This window comes from Microplitis demolitor, chromosome 3 (assembly GCF_026212275.2).
Source record: "Microplitis demolitor isolate Queensland-Clemson2020A chromosome 3, iyMicDemo2.1a, whole genome shotgun sequence".
NCBI classification, from domain to species: Eukaryota; Metazoa; Arthropoda; class Insecta; order Hymenoptera; family Braconidae; genus Microplitis; species Microplitis demolitor.
In genome coordinates, this window is record NC_068547.1 from 18745641 (window position 1) to 18764635 (window position 18995).

An 18995-nucleotide genomic window follows, 5' to 3' on the forward strand; every position below is an offset into this window, starting at 1 on the left:
AAATGTTAGTCAATAGATATATATGATTTATTGAAAACAAGCGTTGTTGCTAACTAAAAAAAAAATCATAATAATTATTGAGTGTTGCATAATTTATTTCGAAAATTTTTAATTTAAAGTTGTGTAATTAATGTTCATGATAGAAAAAATTTTTGAGGTCACAGACGAATATAATTGTACATATTACAAATCATAAAATTATATTAATACGAAAGCATGTTATTGATATTTCATATCAAAGAATTTTTTTTTTTATTAATATCAATTTAATTGATGCAAAAAGATATATTTCAGTGATAATATTTTGTTTCGAGTGAAAAAAATTCATTTTTTTAATGGAAAAATTTTATTATAGAAAGAAATCTATCGAATTTATTACAACTTTTACATTAATTGCAAGGGATGGGGTAAAGTGACACACAATTTTTTCGAGGCAAAAGAAATTTTTATTTGATTGAAAATTATTTTTTATGGTTTGTAGAAAATTGGGGGCAAGTTGATCAGCTCGATATAAAATTATAAAAAAAAAATTTTTTCTTACAATCATACTCTGTAAAAAATCTGCATAAAATTTAAATAAAATCCAGATCACTCCGATGAGAAGACAAACTACCTATTTACTCCGTATGCGGACTGATTTTTTTTTCAACTCCAGAACTCCGAGTCACGGAGCAAATTTGGATTGAATTAAAATCCATAATCACTCCCAATTTTTTACAGTGTACCATTTTACCACGGTGTCAGTTTTTTCCATTAATTGTTATTTTAAAGCACTTTTTATTTTTAAATTGTAGCACTATGATAAATAAAAATAATATAAAAGATTAAAAATAAAAATTTCGTAGATGTAGGATAGAATATCGATGGAATGGCTTGTAATTGAATAGTGAGATAATTTAAATGGAGTGAAAATTAATTGAAATCCTATCATCGAAGATGGGTAAGTCAAGAGAGAGAAAGTGAGAATGAGGGAGAGAGTAGATTGAGAAATTATTCATGGCAAGTCTTCGGTAGGGGTAGTAGGGATGCTAGAAGGTGTAAGTTAATTACCCTCGAGCACGAATGGAGACATGAGTTTCCGTTATGCCAAAAGGGAAGGCTCAAACCAACAGGAACAAAGGAAGAAGAAGAAGAGTGAGGAATAAAGAATAAAGAGAAATAAATTGATGAAGTAAAGGTAGAAGTAGTATAAGAGATGGTAAAGAAATAAATAGCCGGTGGTTGTGTTGCAAATTGAAATTGGCCATATAACAGTCTTTTGTACAGTCCCGATAAACTAGTAAAGTAAAGCTGCAGATATATAGTGTAAAAGTTATGCCGTGAACCGTAGAATTATAAATGTATAGTTTACATGCCTTTCCGTCTTTTACCATGGTCGTAGTACAACCACTAATATTTCAAACGGAAATTTCAAATTTCATACTACGCCGAGACTCGTAAATGTCTCGTTAATTTTAAAGCTTTACAACCTACTCGTTATTTGAAACTAGTTATACCAATTAACTTATGATATTTTAATTTTAGTCTACTTCAGAAATAGAGAAAAAAATATACACAATTTTTTTTTTTAATTTCTATTGCAATTAATGGTCTCTAGCTATTAAAATTATACTTGTAGGATATATTTATAGTGCATCTACGAATCAATTAAATTTATTAAAATTTTATAATTATGATAAGAAGATTCAGGGAAGGCAGATGATTTGGAAAAAAGTTATGAATTGTCATGAAAATATTTATCGAAAATAATTTTATGATGAAAGATAAAAATTAAATTTTACGTAGCAGATGAATCGGATAATTGCACTGAAGAAAAAGCGATTTCAAAAATGGACTCATTTTAACACTGGCGCAGGCGGTGTAATTTGGCGGTGTTAAAATACCGGTGTTAAATCGGCGTAAAAAAAAATTCCACGTATGGAAATTAGGAGAAAAAAATTTATTACATATAAAAAAATATAAAAATTTAATGAATATTATCTTGAGGAACTTTCAATTTTGCTACGTACTTATTTGAATAGTTACTTATTTTATGCGTAATTTATTTAAAAATTATACAATCTTACTCTCACCATTTCAATCACTAATTATTTAATTAGTGAATAAGAAAACCTGTTTGACTGTAGTGATCGAGTAAGTAAAAATATTCACAAAATTAAATATTTTCAACACCGAAAAATATTTTAACCCCGGCAAATTTTTTTTAACACCGGCAAAGAATATTTACACTAGCGGTTGAAATTTAACACTGAAAACCTTAACACCTACAATGCCTGGACTTACCCCGGTTTTCTTTTTTACGGTGTGCTAAAATATTAATGTTACCAATTTTATGGACAAAAGATAAAAATTTTGTTGATAAAAATAATTTTTATATGAATTTACATTTGAAATTTGTTTATTTTATAATTTTTTTCGAAACTTGACTTTTTTTGTTTTTTAAATCTCATTTTTAGAGAATCGTTTTAATATCAATATAAATTTACATATACACACATAAATATTTATATACATAATATATGTAAAACCAACTTGGTGTATATAATTTTTTTTTGAATCATCATAGTGTAAATTTTTTATTTAATTTTATTTTTTTTTTTTGTGATTCAATTCAGTAGTCTTGTTATAGCTATAAAAGAGATTTAGTTATTAATAGTAATAGACGAATGAATAAATGCGTGAACAACGAATATTAACAGCGGATATGTGCGGTTCAGTTGGTGCTAAAGCGTGAACCCACCAACCAACGAAAGCTCTTGGTCGACTCTCCACTCTCTGTCTCGTCGCAGAGCTGCTGTGCGGTTTAGCGGCGTTTCGACCACATTTACCACCAAGTCCGGTATAGTATTGAAAGTACGATGTACTGTTATAGGGGTAAAAGAATGAGAGAACCAGCGAGAGAGTAAAAAAAAAAAAAAAAGTTTAAAGTAAATAAAAGTACTTAGAGCACCGACAAACAGAGTAAGGACGATAGCTTTGGGGTTAACGAAGGGAGGAAAGCGCGTGAGGATAAGAAAAAGTACTTTTATCGGACAAATAAGATTTTGTTGGAACTAGATTCGTGTGGTAAAACCACCGCATGAACACGGAAAAGAAATGAACCACTTGAAGTAAAGGCGATTTTTAAGGTCGATGGAAAACTCAGTTGGAGTGAGAAAGGTCTTTTGTCGCTACAGCTCATATTTCTAAAGGCAATAAAAAACACCGGGAAATCCGATCCGATTTAAGATCGAATTACTTCAATCGATTCTTTAGGGTGACTTTACTACCGACCCGTGTATAAATACTTTTTCATTTTATTTATTAGATAACATCAAACGTAATTATTATTATTGTTATTATTATTTGTATTTTTTCCGATATTATTACTACTATTTTGTAATAATGTTCGTGATTTTGAACATCTAGCCAATCTATACAATATACAATGATAGGGTGATTTGTACAGTGAATGAACATTATTACTCTTTACTTATATGATTTAGATTCTAATCATATTCAATAGGCTGTATGAATTTAAAATTAGATATTTTTACGATTCTTACTAAAGAAAAATCAATGAAATAGTAATTTTTTATTCCACTAAGTATCATTTATACACTGAGAAAAAATATACTTTTATTAAGAATATTTACTTGATACAAGAACATATATTCTTGATAATTTTTGAGAATATATAATTTTGTCTCGAGAATTCGTAGAATTGATGGAAATAATTTTTATTTAATTCAAGTGAAGTTATTCTTTTGTTTACTCATAATATAATATAATAACCAAAATAAATTTGATGTTCTTTTCTCAAAAAATTGATAATTAATAATAATAAAATAAATATTTTTAACGGATTTCTTGAACCGAGAAATTTTTGTTTAGACAATATTATTTTATTTTCACAACACAGTTGAAAAATTTGTGTTAAATTTAACACAAATCAGATGTCCCAAACGGTCCACTCAATTTTTTGTGTTAATTTAACACATTATACTTGTATTAAATAATAATACAGGTTTAAAACTTGTTGAGATCAGATAACACATTCACTTTTAGTTGAGTTTACACTTGATGGTGTCAAATAATTGACACAAAATATTTAACCATTGAATTTTTATACACAAGAACACAAAATTTTCAGCTGTGAATGTATAATTGATGTATATCATAAGTTTATTGATTTTTACTAATAACAATGCATTATAAATTCATATTTACAAACAATAGTACTTAACTAGTTTTCGATAGTATATTAGACACCAAAAGTGTAAAGTAAGATATTCCGCCCGGTGTGAAATTGTCTATCAGAGCTACTACGAGCACAAGTTTGAATTTTCTTTCTAAATCTGAAACAGTGTCTATTCTGCTTTTCTCAGCGATTTTCACTGTTTCAGATTTAGAGAGTTATATGTAGGTATGGTAAAAATTAATCGATCAAAGAAATTGTACTATATTACCTAAAAAGAAAAGTAGAACATTGCATCCTGCGTAATATTGTCTCCTGAGATTAAATTCTAATAATTTTATTTTGCCCTCTCCCCTACACTATTTTGCCCCTCCTTGCCCTATATATGACATGAATAAATAAGATATAAAATAAAATTTCATTAACATAATTAAATAAAATCACGAGCTTGACGAAATAAATTTAAGCCAATCGAATAATATTGGAAATAATTTATTCTCAGTTTTCTCAATAATTACTTTAACTTTATTTAATCGCAATCGGAAAGAATATCTTACTCATAAGAAGTATGCTTTCAGACTAACTAATTTCAACCAACATCTTAGTGACTAACACCATTTATTAAACTTAGAATCAAATTTTATTATAAGTTTATATAAATAGTTAAGATATAAATATAAGAGAAATAAAATAATATATATAAAAGATTAGTTTTTGTTTAAATAAATTCAGTTCAATAAACCAACAAATAATTATGAAAATAATTATTTATTAAACTTGATACTATTTTTATTAATACCGTTATAATTATACTCGAGCAGTTATTTTTTAGTTGACTTAATTTTTTGAAATCAAAATAGAATACCAAAAAAAAATAAATCCACGTATTCAGTCGTACATGTTACTAAAAATTGTTATTAGTTTCAAAATCTCATATTTTTTATCTCACGTTTGTAAAGTACACTCGACTCAATTTTCATATTTTTTTTCAATACAAAAAAAAACAGTAAATAAATGAAAAAAGAAACAATAGCACGTAAAAGAAAAAATAATAAAATTGAATAGACGTTTTCACAAAATTAAAAATAAAAAAATGAAAATAAATTTGTGACATTGGAATGTATGGATGAAATCGGTTGTTGATTGCACTGTCAGGCTCTTGATTTTGTTGAAAAGGCCTCGAGAACTTGAAAACGAAAAGTAAAAAGAGTGTGAGAGGTATTGTAGAAATAGCGAATTCAATTAATGAACAATACTACGCTGTTAGGAGAATCGAAATTTTGAATAAACAAATATTGTGAGTTTAAAATAATATTGATAATGAAAAAAAAAAAAAAAAAAAAAAAAAAAAAAAAAAAAAAAAAACTCTGATAAAATAAAATAATTTGAATACCCATCGTTGCTCTGCGGGTGTCCATTTTGATCGATTGTCCTATTCTCTGTTCTTTTTATTCTCTTTATTTCCTGTAGTTGCATGGCATCGACTGGCAAGTGGCACACAGAATCGATTCTATTCCACCGCGGCTTGTGAACGAGACGCGTGGTTCGTGGAATACAAATTTGTCTAAATATAATACAACTTTGCAGCAGATATGCTTTAAGATATTGTTGAGACGTGAATAAAAATTTATATATTATATATACCTGATTTACGAAACATGCGAATAAAACATTACCATTTTCTTATTTATTTATTTTTTTTCTTTATTTATTTTTTCGTTATCGCCATCTTTATATTTCACTTATCTTTATGTCGTTTTACTTTATTTTCTTACTTATCATTAAACTCTTGTTCTCATATCACTGTCTATATATCTTTATTACATATTTAGTTGATGAAAATAATTTTTTATTTACTTGTCATTGTTCAAATTCATCAAAGTTAAAAACAAACATATTTTTTTTTCATAAATAACATTTGATAAAATTACATTTTTCAAAAATTAATTTTTTTTTTCGTATCTATGACTAATTATTTACTCATAATGACGTGATAAAAATGTAGTACTTACAAGTTTTAAAATAAATATTTAAAAACATTTTTTTATTTAATTCTTGAATATAGTTGATCACTTTTTTTTAATAATTCATTGAACCAATCAATTTAATATACATTATTATCTAGAAAATGTTGGTCTCTATTGTTGATCATCGACGATGAAACTGCAAAACCGCTAATGTCAAGTTGTAGTACCGCGCAAACTAGCAAAATTAATGTAACGTGCTTGCGTGGTCTACATTCTCTTTCACACGATAAATTAGTTTTCACATAATAAAGTTTTCATCTTAATTAGAAAGAATTAAAGGAAATTGATTATTGTCGAGATAATTTCAAATAAATGATAGTCATGTTGAAGCAAGTTTGCACTGTGGGTAAGTGTGCGCTTGTCCGTTTATTTCGGACTGAAATGCATGGGTTTACGCACACTTGTCTCACATGACTAACTTATAACCCGGGTCAAAAAATAACTCGATTTTGATTCGCTTTTGACTGCTGTAATTTTTTTGACTTCCATTTTACTTACTTAACTCGATTTTGGCTTCACTCACATTTTCTAACTTCAATATAACCTTTTTAACTTAAAAATTTAAGTCAAGTTTGACTTGATTTATTGGATTTAAAAATTTAAGAACTGAGTCAAATTAAAGTCACGTTGACTTGGTTGGCGTAAATCGGTACTAAGTGAGACAACTCAGTCAAAAGCCAGTCAAAACCAACTGTGTATTCATATCTTAAAATGTGCTTCTCATTCATTAAAAAAAGAACTTAAACTTGACATACTTTTGTCTTGCTTTGTTTTCAATTTTTTAAATCACGCCTAAATCGTTATTTTTTTTTTTTACTCGGGAAAACATAATTTTGAGTCAATGGAGCTATTCATTAATTACGTAAGCAAATTTTAGACAATTTTAACCCCTATCCCTGAAGTAAGAAATAGTAAGATTTATCATTTGGACGCCCCCACCCCCCACCTTACTATTACATAAGAATATTGAAGTAAATATTATTTTAAATGTCAACAAATCCTTTTATAATGAAGAATTGATTATTAATTTAATGTACATTGAATATTCATTTTTCAGGGTTTCTTATACGTAATTATTTTTGTGTAGCTTGATGAAATATTGTCTGACATAAAATGCCCTTGATCAGTAACAATAGAAAAAAATGAATCGAATATTAAATATTTTTAGTTGAAAAATGAATTTCTTTGCCGGAAAAAAAAAAAAAAAGATTTAATTTCTATGAAATTACGGAAATTTTTTTAAAAAAATCATATACTAGAGTATACATATATTTTATGAATAATATTTTTCATTACATAAATGTTGATGATAATGACGATCGGCTTTTATTTATGTTACAGACGGAACTGTCGCAGAATCTACAACAGCTTTCGGAGCGCGCCCGTTCTACGACAGAATTCATCCAACGACTCAAAGGGATGACGGATAAAGTACATGTAAGTATAAATACATACATACGTGCTTTTGCTCGACACCTTTTTTCTATTATTTTTCTTTACACGTCAGGAATTGAAGAAAATTCGGAAAAGCGCGAGTCGCACAGTAAAATTAAAAAAAAATCACGACCTTTGGGGCGTATATATTTATATATATACATTCTATAGACAAAAAACTACAGATAAATTTGAAAAGTATTTCAATACCTTAGGCATTAATTAAATTCAGCTGTATAATAGACAGTATTATAAAATTATAAAAAAAAAAAAAAAAATATTTTAACGAAGCATATAATTAACAAAGCATAAGTAATATCTTGTTAAAATTTTCAAATTTAATTAAGTTTACTCAAATGTATTTTACGCTATTGTCTTTGACAAAATAAACAGCAAATTTTTTTCGCATTCGTTGGAACGGAATACTCTGAGAATAATATTGCATTAGTTAGAATTCAATAAGCATAAAATTAAATAAAATATTGCATGACTTTTCTTTGTTCCATTTTCTTCAATATCGCATTATGCAGACATTAGCTATTATTGATTCAATTTTTTTAAAAAAAGTTAATGATAAATAAAACATTTTAGTAAAGTCGAAATTTTGAAATAGATAAAAAGAACAAAGAAAAAATGAGTATCAATAAATTGTAAGGAATTGGTGACAGTATTGCTTGTTCTTTTAAAATTTTTTGTCTTAAAGAAATTGAGTTGTATATATTGCACTATCACGTTATCGAACGATCGGCGTAAGTTTTTGTTGGACCATGAAAATTTCTACAAAAACGTTACTTGGCATGTTATGGTTATATCCGATGTAGGAACACATGCCACTGCAATGAAATTTATTGGGATTCTTTATTCTAACATAAGAAAACAAAAAATGCAACTCCATGGACCTTTATGATCCCATTTCGCATTTCACATAAAGTGTTTCTATGTTATCATATGTTAAAAGTAATGGGATCGGTATCCTTTAAATAGTTGTAAATAAAACCGTTCAAAGACTTTATGTTTTCTTACATTGTTTTCGTGAATTCCTGCACTTTATTAACACAATTCAAGTTTTATCTATTAATTGAATTTTAAATAACAATTTATGTGAAAAGTTAATTAAATAAATTTTAACACTCTTTGAGATTGTTTTTTTTTTTTTAATTTATTGTAATACGATGGAATGTAAATAAATTTCTAGAATACTAAGTAAATCAAGTATTAAATTTGAAGAATGTTGAAAATGTAATTCATTAACGAAATAATAAAATACCGAATGTCATCCGCTATTTCTTAAATATAAAACATTTCGTTAGCAAAAATCTTAAATTCTTAAGAACATATTTCTGTTGGTATTTTACTATAACAACAGGGAGGTAATAAATTATCTTAGCCTGTATTGTATCTACCCTTTGTTATAGAAATTTCGATAATTTACCTCTTCAATTTTTTATTGTTATTATTATAATAATAATGATGATAATAATAATAATAATGCACTGTAAAAATTGGGAGTGAGTTCGGAATGATTGCGAATTTTAATTCAATCCAAATTCACTTCGTTACTTGGAGTTTTATAAGAAATCACTTCGCATACGGAGTAAATACACACAGATAATTTTTGAATAAAAATTACCCATAAAGTTTGATACTGTAAGGACATCTAGCCAGTAACTAAATTTTTATTATGTGTTAGTAGAATTGCACTTTATTTACATGCGATCCAGTAGTACATTTTTCAATGTGTATGGGAAAAATTTAAATATTTTCCACATGCGCTCACAGAATCATATTTTCCGGGTAGTTTTTACTAAAAATTTTTCTTCGTGTAGGAAATTTCTTTTTTCAGCGGAGTGATTTCGAAGTATATTTTTGAATTTTAATATTAAAACAAACTCTTTTTAGGAGTGAATTTCACTCCGACCCGGGGTTTCAATATTAAATTAAACTTCCCTTAGGAAAGAATTTTAAAAAAATAATAATAATATTATAGGAGGAGTGTGCAGCCCTAGAAGATGAGGTAGAAGACCGTGTGTCAAGTTTATTAAATATGCTTCAAGCAAGAAAATCTCGTTTAATCGAGGCTGCACGACAAACAAGAGATGCAAGAGTTAGATCATTGCGTGATCAAGTTGCTCGGTGTGCAACTCATCTTCAGACGACGACAGCTTTACTAACGTTCTGTATTGAAGCCTTGAAGGAAACAGACAGCTCGGCATTCCTACAGATTGGCGGTATGTTATCTATGAGGGCTTCCAGCGCTGCCGGATCCTGGGGCGCTGCTGAAGGCGTACAGGAGATGACACGTTTGCCACTCCTTGATCTCACGCTTGATGACAAACCTGTCAGACGTGCCATTGATCAACTGACCTTTGTTCAACTGAAACGTGAGTCCCGTCAGTAATTTGTCATTTTTATAGGATTGAGGTTTATTGATTTGCTTTTGGTTTTTTAAATTTTTTTTTAATTTCTTTCTTCACTTATTTTCATTTCCTTTAATTAATTTGAATTAATCAACCGAGTTAATTGTTTGAACATTTCATTTTATTAATTAAACTCTGTTAAATGAATTGGAAATTCTGTTTTACGCTTTATAAAATCATATTAATTACACAGGTCTACAAATTAAAACTTTTAAAATTGAATCTTTGAATAAATAACTTTTGTTACAAAGTTTTATTCAATTAGTGATTTTTAAACATAATTGCTTATTTTTTTTCTTTTTTAATTTTTTAAATTTAATTCTTGATCAAAAATTTTTCTTCAAGTAAATTTATTTTCGAAGAAAAATTCGAAGATATGGATAAAATATAATTTTAAAATAATTGCTAAATATTATGGATGTTATTTTTATATTATTGGAATGATTTCTACAATATATCGATATTCTCAATAAAAATTCTTTTCATTTTATTGTTTATAAAATTTTATAAAATACAAAACATCCAATTTAAAGTTTTCTCAGCACGTAATGTCATTATTAAATTTTTAAAAAAATAAAATCAGGAGGATTTCTTTAGTGAGGATTTCGATATTGCTTTCAATTCCATACAAGGAAGTAAAAATACGAAGACTATTCCTATAATGTTATGATAGTCATTATAAAAAAAGATATTTTTAAGATAAATTTTTACGGGCAATTATAGTTATTGAAAGTATATTATCTAGAGAAAATTAAATCAAATTAAATTTTTAAAATTATAATTGTCCACAGAATTGAGTAAAAAAAATTTAGAAAGTTAAGAATGCGGCAATGAAATTTTTAATAACATTAAATAATCTATAGTAATTACGGTTAATTATTGAAATATAAATTTTTTTGAATTGAAGGATTTCTGTAGACCTGTGTAGAATAACATGTTTTTAATACTAATACTATTATTGTAATGTAATTTAATGACTTATAAAACATCAATAAGGATATTAGTTATAATGGAATCTATAATGTTGGACGCAGCAATGGAAGGAGAGGATCGATATCCAACCGCAGGTAACGACAAAAAAAAAATGAATAATACAATGCAAAGACGACAATAAAAGAAACGATAAAAATAAAATAAAGAAGCTTGAGCATTGAAGCACGCAAATCCGTTGTCGTGTCCGCGTGGACGCGTTTTCTCGAATTACTTGATAATTCCCGACATCGCCTTAGGCGACTTCTTTAACGGTATTCCACCTTCTACTAAGCGCACCAAAAGCGGATTAATTAGGTACCCAACCCAGGAGTAACCAAGTTAACGATCTCTCACTACTAGCTTACTACTCCTGTATACACCAGTGCTTGAGACTGAGCGTCGTTTTCATGAGTACAAGGATATTTGCCAAAGGGTAGTTTCGGAGAGAAGGAAGTGATAACGCTAATGATTGTTCATTATCCTTAAAACGAGCTGCCAGAATATCTCCCTATTTTCCTTAGTTTTTATTTTTTAAATAAAATATGCTTGTTAATTATTCATTAACTTTCATTAGCTGTCTACACTAGTTACATGATTATAATTATTACAAAAAATATGCATCAAATTTTTAAAAAATTCTTAATTCCCAGCTTTTAGTATTATTATTTTTTTTTTTTTTTATATAACTGTTATCCTCTTTAAAAAAATGTATATCCTACTTGACGGATAAAAATCGCGAATATGCAGACTTGTATATTGGTCCGGGATTTTCGTAATTCACGGGCGTTACATTTTCGCGCAAATCCCAAGCCTTAATGCTCGTTTGTACCGGAAGGAGATTATGAACCAACTCAACCTACCCCGAAATTCCCGCGTATTCCCAACTCAACTCGCATTTACCTTCTATATACTCTATACCATAGATATATGTGTATAAACATATATATGTGAGAGAGCTCTCACAAGAGTTATTAAATGTCCAGTCCAGCCAATCCGCCATACAGGATTTTATTCCATTTGTTATACTTCCGATAATCTCATACCATTATGCTACGCTATCCTTTGTATATTTTGAGCGCGAAAAAAAGTGAGAATGTCTATAAAGAGATATCAAAAGCGTAACAAAAAAAAAATACAACCAAAAATTGAAAGCACAATAAAAGGGTGTTATTTTATTTTATCTACTTTTTAATTAGAATGGTTATTGAAGGCTTCATCAATTTTTGTTTTTTTTTTTCATTGAAATTAAAAGAAAGTATTCTAAAAATAATATGAATTTCGTTTATAATTATATGAAAAAATCTGGACTGGATTTAACTTCATTAATAAATTCAATATGTACCTGAAAGATAAAGCCTTGAAAAAAAAAAATTATAAAATATAATAAGGTAAGAGACCCAGTACCTGATCACTTATGTATTTGTATATATATATATACACGGAGAAAAACGCAGGTCAAAATTAAATAATAATTACAATCACAATGAAAAATTTGCTATTTCAAATAAAAAATTACAATCCATAAAAAAATTACGATGATTTGTAGAAAATTTATTTTTTATTTCAATTATTACTATATTATTATTATTTAGATCGCAATTTTCACTTATCATAATAATTGCAATACACTCTCTAAACATAAATTAGTGATTTTTCACTAATTCTAAATGAATATTCACTTTTTGTCAATGTGACAATCGTACCACTCAGAATTAGTGACTATTCATTAAATGAATATGTGAATATCAAAATTCACTGATTTGATGTGAATATGGGAATCCACTGATTTCATCGGCGAAAAAAAATACAAGACACTTGTAATTAGATCCGAAATGTGATCAATGTATTAGAATCATTACTTAGAGGAAGTATACATGAATTTGATTGATGAAAAAATCCCGGTGACTGCTGGGCTCGAACCTGCATCCTTCCGATTCATAGTCTTTGATGCTATCCACTGCGCTGACCTACGCATGTGATCGCGTGAGTGTAAATAGTATATTCGTTATGATACCAAACAATAACTAATGACGAAATAAAAAATCCGTGATATTATGATTGACGTACTCTTCATATAAATATATTATTGTTCTGTACTTCTATTTTTTTTTATTTTGAAAGTTTTTCATTAAAATTTTTAAAAATAGCACCATAATTATTAAGTATATTTATATCTAATAAAATATTTAATTATTTGCTAGGTAAAGTTACTAGTGAATTAGTGAAATTCACAAATTAAGAAGTGCATAACAGCTTCACTTGTAGAAATTATAAAAATATCGCTAGACCATTAGTGAAAATCATTAATTTTCTAGCAAAAATTATAAATCTAAATTCATTAGTGAAAATTCACTAATTTGTTGTTGAAATACACTGATTTTCAAATGAATACTGTTTCACTAACACAATTAATGAAATTTTCACTTATTCATGTTCAGAGAGCAGCTTCCTTAAATTTTCGCTTGGAAAAAATAAATATTTTTGTTATGAAACAATTATTTATTAAAATAATGACGATATAAATAAATATTTTTTATTTTAAGGAAAAGAAAAAATTAAAATACGTAAGGGTACTAATGGATTAGATTAAAATTAGTAGGATAATGCGCACATATATATGTATATATACATATTATAAATTGTTTAAAAGGGTATAGTTGGTTTTTTGCACAAGATACTTGAAATCTCTCAACTTCACTTTAAAGATAAACTTTATTACCCTTTGCCTTGATCTCAAACTGTAACGTTTCTCATTCGATTCGTCTCGTTTCCTGCTTCCTTTAAACTTTGTACACCCACACAGATAATTTTCTGTACATATAGAAAAGTATCAACTTACAAAAAGATATATAAAAATGATAGATAAATAACAGATCAAAAACAATAAAAAAATAGAAATGTATATATGTATATGTATATATATTTATAAGTAACGTCTGAAGTAAAAAAAAAAACTTGTTTTCCACGTCGCTCGTAAAGTTTCCACAGAGAGTTCAAGAAACTTGAAACGTCTATATTTCCTTACGGTATTGTTTTCTTTATATACTACACCGTCGCGTCATCGTTTTAAATAAAATAAAATTAGTTATAACTTTTATATTCTCTTTATGTTTTGTATATATTTTTCATTATAATCCATTTTTAAGTTAAATCGATAGTAGTTAAAAGTTGCATAACCATAAAAATAGATTTAGCTCCATAACTAGACCGTAAAAAATTTGCCCAGTTTTTGTTTTAATAACAAATCTGTTTGAAATCAGATCTTTATGATCAGATCGTACTCTATTTATTCAACAATCCATAATTTTTTAAATTATTTTTTTAGGCGAATTATTTTAGAAAATGTAATTGAAATTTTCAACCCGAATATATAACAAATCTAATTTTAATGGCATATATAATTTAAACAAATGATATTTTAACACAAATATACAAAATTTCTAACTGTGTGGTGTTGATTTTTGTAAATAACATTTTATCGTAGAAAATAAAAGTTTTTTTGTATATTAATTATTATTGAATTTTAGAATTAATAATTTAGTTTCATCAAAGCAGTAATGACAGTAAATGATATTAGTAGAAGTAGACTGAATTTTAATCGAGTCGGACCTCATTATTGTTACGTAGTGAAAATTGTCAATAAATATTCCAACATTCAACTAAAGTTAAATTGATCTCTCAATTACTTTCTAAGATCATAACCCGTCCATTTTTAATATTGACTAATTACTGGTTATTAAAGTAATTAAATTATTTTTGTCTATTTTTTATTTTTATTTCAATGATTTTACTTAAATATCACTGAATCAATTAACAAAAAAAATTATGGTATTCATATTAATTTTTAATATCAATTACAAATACAAAATTTTTAATTAAAAAAAATTCAGTAATTTTAAATGAAAAAAAACTTTAATTTCATAATTGAATAAATAATAAAACAATAAATTCATCATCACGAAAAATACTTTTGTTTTATTATTCATTCATTTATCACAGCCCATTTTTGCATTATCATGTATTCATTATCACGTTTCATTTATTGAAACAATATCACTATTCATAAAAAAAAAAAAAAAAACAAAAAAAAAATATATGTATAAAACGAGCAAACACTCATAGAAACTTGTATATATTTATTTCCGAGATAAAATCGATCAAATGATATTTATTCATTCTCAAACACAGTCACAGTTCGTTTTTTTGTATTTTCCATGATAAAAGTCTCAATTGTTTGATCAGAGACAATAAAAACAAACAAAAGCATTAATGTATTTTATATAAAAATCAATATTTTTTATTCATACGTAATAGTACTTTAAATGAAAATGAAGAGTTGAAACAAATTAAAAAGTAAAAAAATAGAGATAAAATAATCTAAAAAAAAAAGGTATTGGAAGGTTTAACGTTACGCATAGTTATGCAAAATACAATTAAAGCGGTCGAAGTAATCGAGAGGCGAATAGTAATAGAGCCGGAAATGCCATTCGGTTCGACAATGCTGGTAAGTTTTCCGGGTAACCACAAGAGCTCTATTCGACCAAGAGACTCAAGGCTTATTACCAGTTTCTGCTGAGAACAACAAACTTTCCTGCAACTATTTCTCTGCTAGACACTCTATTATCTATCGATCAGTTGTTTGTTTCACTTATATTTTATTACTTCCTCTTTTTTTATTTATCCTTATTACTTCAGACTTTCAATAACAGTATATTAAATGACGAGGGATGAAACAGTTTGGGAAGTTAGTCGCCAAATTATTTTAAATCGTGTATCATCTTAATGCATGTGCTAGATTTTTAGTATAACGGGATAACTTTTCTGAAAAGACTTGAACAAAGTCTGTTACTAATTTAGCGGGTTAAAATAAAACAGTATTGACTCTGAGAAAGAAACTGATTTCATTTACATCGGTCTGAAATTAACATGTTTCTTAGTTTTACTGTCAGAGGTATTTTTGTATAAAGTCGAAAATAGTAGCAATCGCCAGCCAAACTTACAATGTTCGTATTATGTCAAAGTAAGAATTATTTCTGCACGGAGTTTGATTCGAAGAACATATACCTTCAACCGGTGACTGTGAAATTTTAGGTACTTAATTGTATACACGGAGACAAATTTATGGTAACAATTACAATATATTATGAAAATGGTTCCTATATCGTATGATAACAGGATTTTTTGAAGTTACGATTCTAGGAATGACAACCACATAAATTATAGTAATCATTTCTACCTATATGGGGTTCATTCCTGCATGATATCGGAAAAGCTCCTATAAAATTATGATAATAATTCCTATGTCATCATGGTAATGGTTACCATATACTCTGATAATCAATATCATATACTATGGTAACTTAAACCATCAAAATTACAATAATATTATGGTAACTATTACCATAGGGAAGATCGGGTATGGTTGCCTTACGGGTTGGTTGTCACAGCGGTCATAACAGATAATTTATCGAACGACCATATTACCATAATTCAATTTCTATACGATATAGGAACTATTACCGTAGTTATAGTAATTATTCTCATACACGCTGAAAAAAATGCTAACTATTACCATCTTGCAATAGGGAATAATTACTATCTGTATGTGACAATCATTGTAATGCTTTTATGTTAACTACTCGTTTCTCGTATACACTCAGAAAATTAAATAATAGAAACTACTATCTAGTTATGGTAGAGTTTCTACCATTAATCCGATAGTCGTAAATATTATCTAGATAATTATATAAATCATCTAGATTGTAATATTCACCATATTTATAATAATTGTTACAATCCTATATAGAAACTAGAGTTGATTATTATTACTATTCTGAATAGTTATATTCATATTCCAGATGATAACAGTTACATTTACTATTAGGATGATAACAGTTATCATCAAAAATTGTAATTGTTACCATCCTGATAGTAAATATTACCATCTTGGTAGTAAATATTACCATCCTGATAGTAAAGATTACCATCCTGACCGTAACTGTTATGAAATTTATTGCAGAAATTATCATCCAATAATAATTAATTCTAATAAAAAAAATTATAACACTAACTATTTTTGCCTTGAAAAACGTTCTAATCATTCTAGATACTTAGAATTAAAAATTTAACATAATAAACACAATTACTTTATTTTCTGAGCGTAGTAATAATTACTATTGCCGATAGTAATAGTTACCATCTAGATAGTAATATTTTTTATGTATGAAAAATTTTTCAACTTTTCCTTCTCAGATGGCAATGATTATCATATCTTGGATAAAAATGGTTACCATCTCCGATAGGAAAAGTTAACATCAAAAATGAGAATCATTAAAATGTAAAGATGAGAATAGTTATTTCATTAAGATGGCAAGTCTTACCACTTTTTTTCAGCGTGTAGTTATGGCAACTTTTGTCAGAAATAATGGGCGTATGTCTCATAATTCAAAGTAATTAATACCATAACCTTATGGGTTATTTCATAAACGAACTAGAAACGGTTACCATGATTTTATCTCCGTGTATACTGGCCTCGAATTTAATTGAATGTTCGGGCTGGTGAGCAAACCGAGTACACAGGCCAAAGGGAAAAGCTTACTGCTGACGTCTCGCCTGTGCTTACTAGATAAACTCATATTCTCTGTGAAAAGCTCAAACTCATTAAAAAATTGTTTTGTTGTTTAATTTCTATTACTCGTATTTTAATGTAAAATGCAAATTATACAAAAATATAAATTGAAATAGTACACAGATATTTTTAAACCTGATATGCATTTAATGCATTGCAAGTATAACAATAAATATAAATAAATGATATATGATGTTTAATTAAAAACAATGAATATTGATGAAATACGCTTGGATGTTTATTGAATCAAAATGAAATTATTGAGTAAATATTTGAAATACGAAAGCACAACACTAACAATATTATTAATTAAATTACAGCTCCAGGTGCACCGGTGTTAATTCCTGAAGAGTGCAGTGCAGAAAATAATAGTGTGACAGTGGCATGGCAACCGCCAGCCGGTCATGGAATTGGATGTGGTCAGCGAGGTCCGGCAATCGAAGGATATTTGCTGGAGCTTGACGACGGATGCGGTGGAGAGTTTAGGGTAAGAATAGAAAACCAGTCAACCATTACTAGTCGATACCAAATAAAACGTATATCGGGTAAAGTTTTCGATTCCTGTCTTGTTCTGTCCTGTCCGGACAAACAGTCCACTAGAAAACCCATTTGCCACACTGAGGCTTTCGCTTGATTATATTCTTATCCTTTATACTACCTCTTACTTAAACTCATTGTTTTATATCAACTCTCGTACATTCCTCGTCTTATTTTATCCTAACTGTTGTAACCAAACTTGACAACAAATGAAAATATGTAAGAGTTAGAGAATAAGTGAGACAGAGATGGGATTTATTCATCACTAGACTATCTCTTATCAAAGTGCACCTAATACACTGATCCTTTTGTAATCTGTCTAGTAAGAAAACTTATATAGTCAAGTTTAACTTGTACTTAAAGTAAACTTTACTTGAAGCACTAAAGGATTAAGTTGTTTAATGAAATAATGATAATATTTATTTGAAATTAATGAATGACTTATACATACACAAATAATTAAATGTAAATTTATTTATATTAGGGGTATCGGAATAGGGTTCGAATCGAATAATTCGAATTTCTGAATTATTAGAAAAGTTTTCAATTACTTGTAATTTTTCAAATTACTTGATTCAAATCGAAAAAATTCTGATTACTTTCAAATATTCAATTTTTATTTAATGGAGAGCTTAGTTTTTAAAGTACATTCAGAAAATTAAATAATAGGAGTTACTATCAAGTTATGGTAAAAATTTCTACCATCAATCAGATAGTAGTGAATATTATCTAGATGTTTGTATAAATCATCTAATAGATTGTAATATTCACCATATTTATGATAATTGTTATCATTCTGTATG

At 27.6% G+C, this 18995-nt stretch overlaps 1 protein-coding gene across 2 annotated transcripts in view; it reads left to right on the forward strand.

The window, feature by feature from the left end:
* LOC103571530 (E3 ubiquitin-protein ligase TRIM9) overlaps positions 1 to 18995 on the forward strand; it is a 98037-nt gene that overhangs the window by 68879 nt on the left and 10163 nt on the right. The window contains exons 4-7 of one of the 2 annotated variants that reach the window (XM_008549719.2): positions 7546 to 7641; positions 9626 to 10019; positions 11090 to 11122; positions 17976 to 18142. In XM_008549719.2, the coding sequence (XP_008547941.1) occupies positions 7546 to 7641; positions 9626 to 10019; positions 11090 to 11122; positions 17976 to 18142 (690 nt within the window). The remainder of the gene's footprint in view (positions 1 to 7545; positions 7642 to 9625; positions 10020 to 11089; positions 11123 to 17975; positions 18143 to 18995) is intronic. The other variant, XM_008549720.2, reaches the window with a different exon arrangement.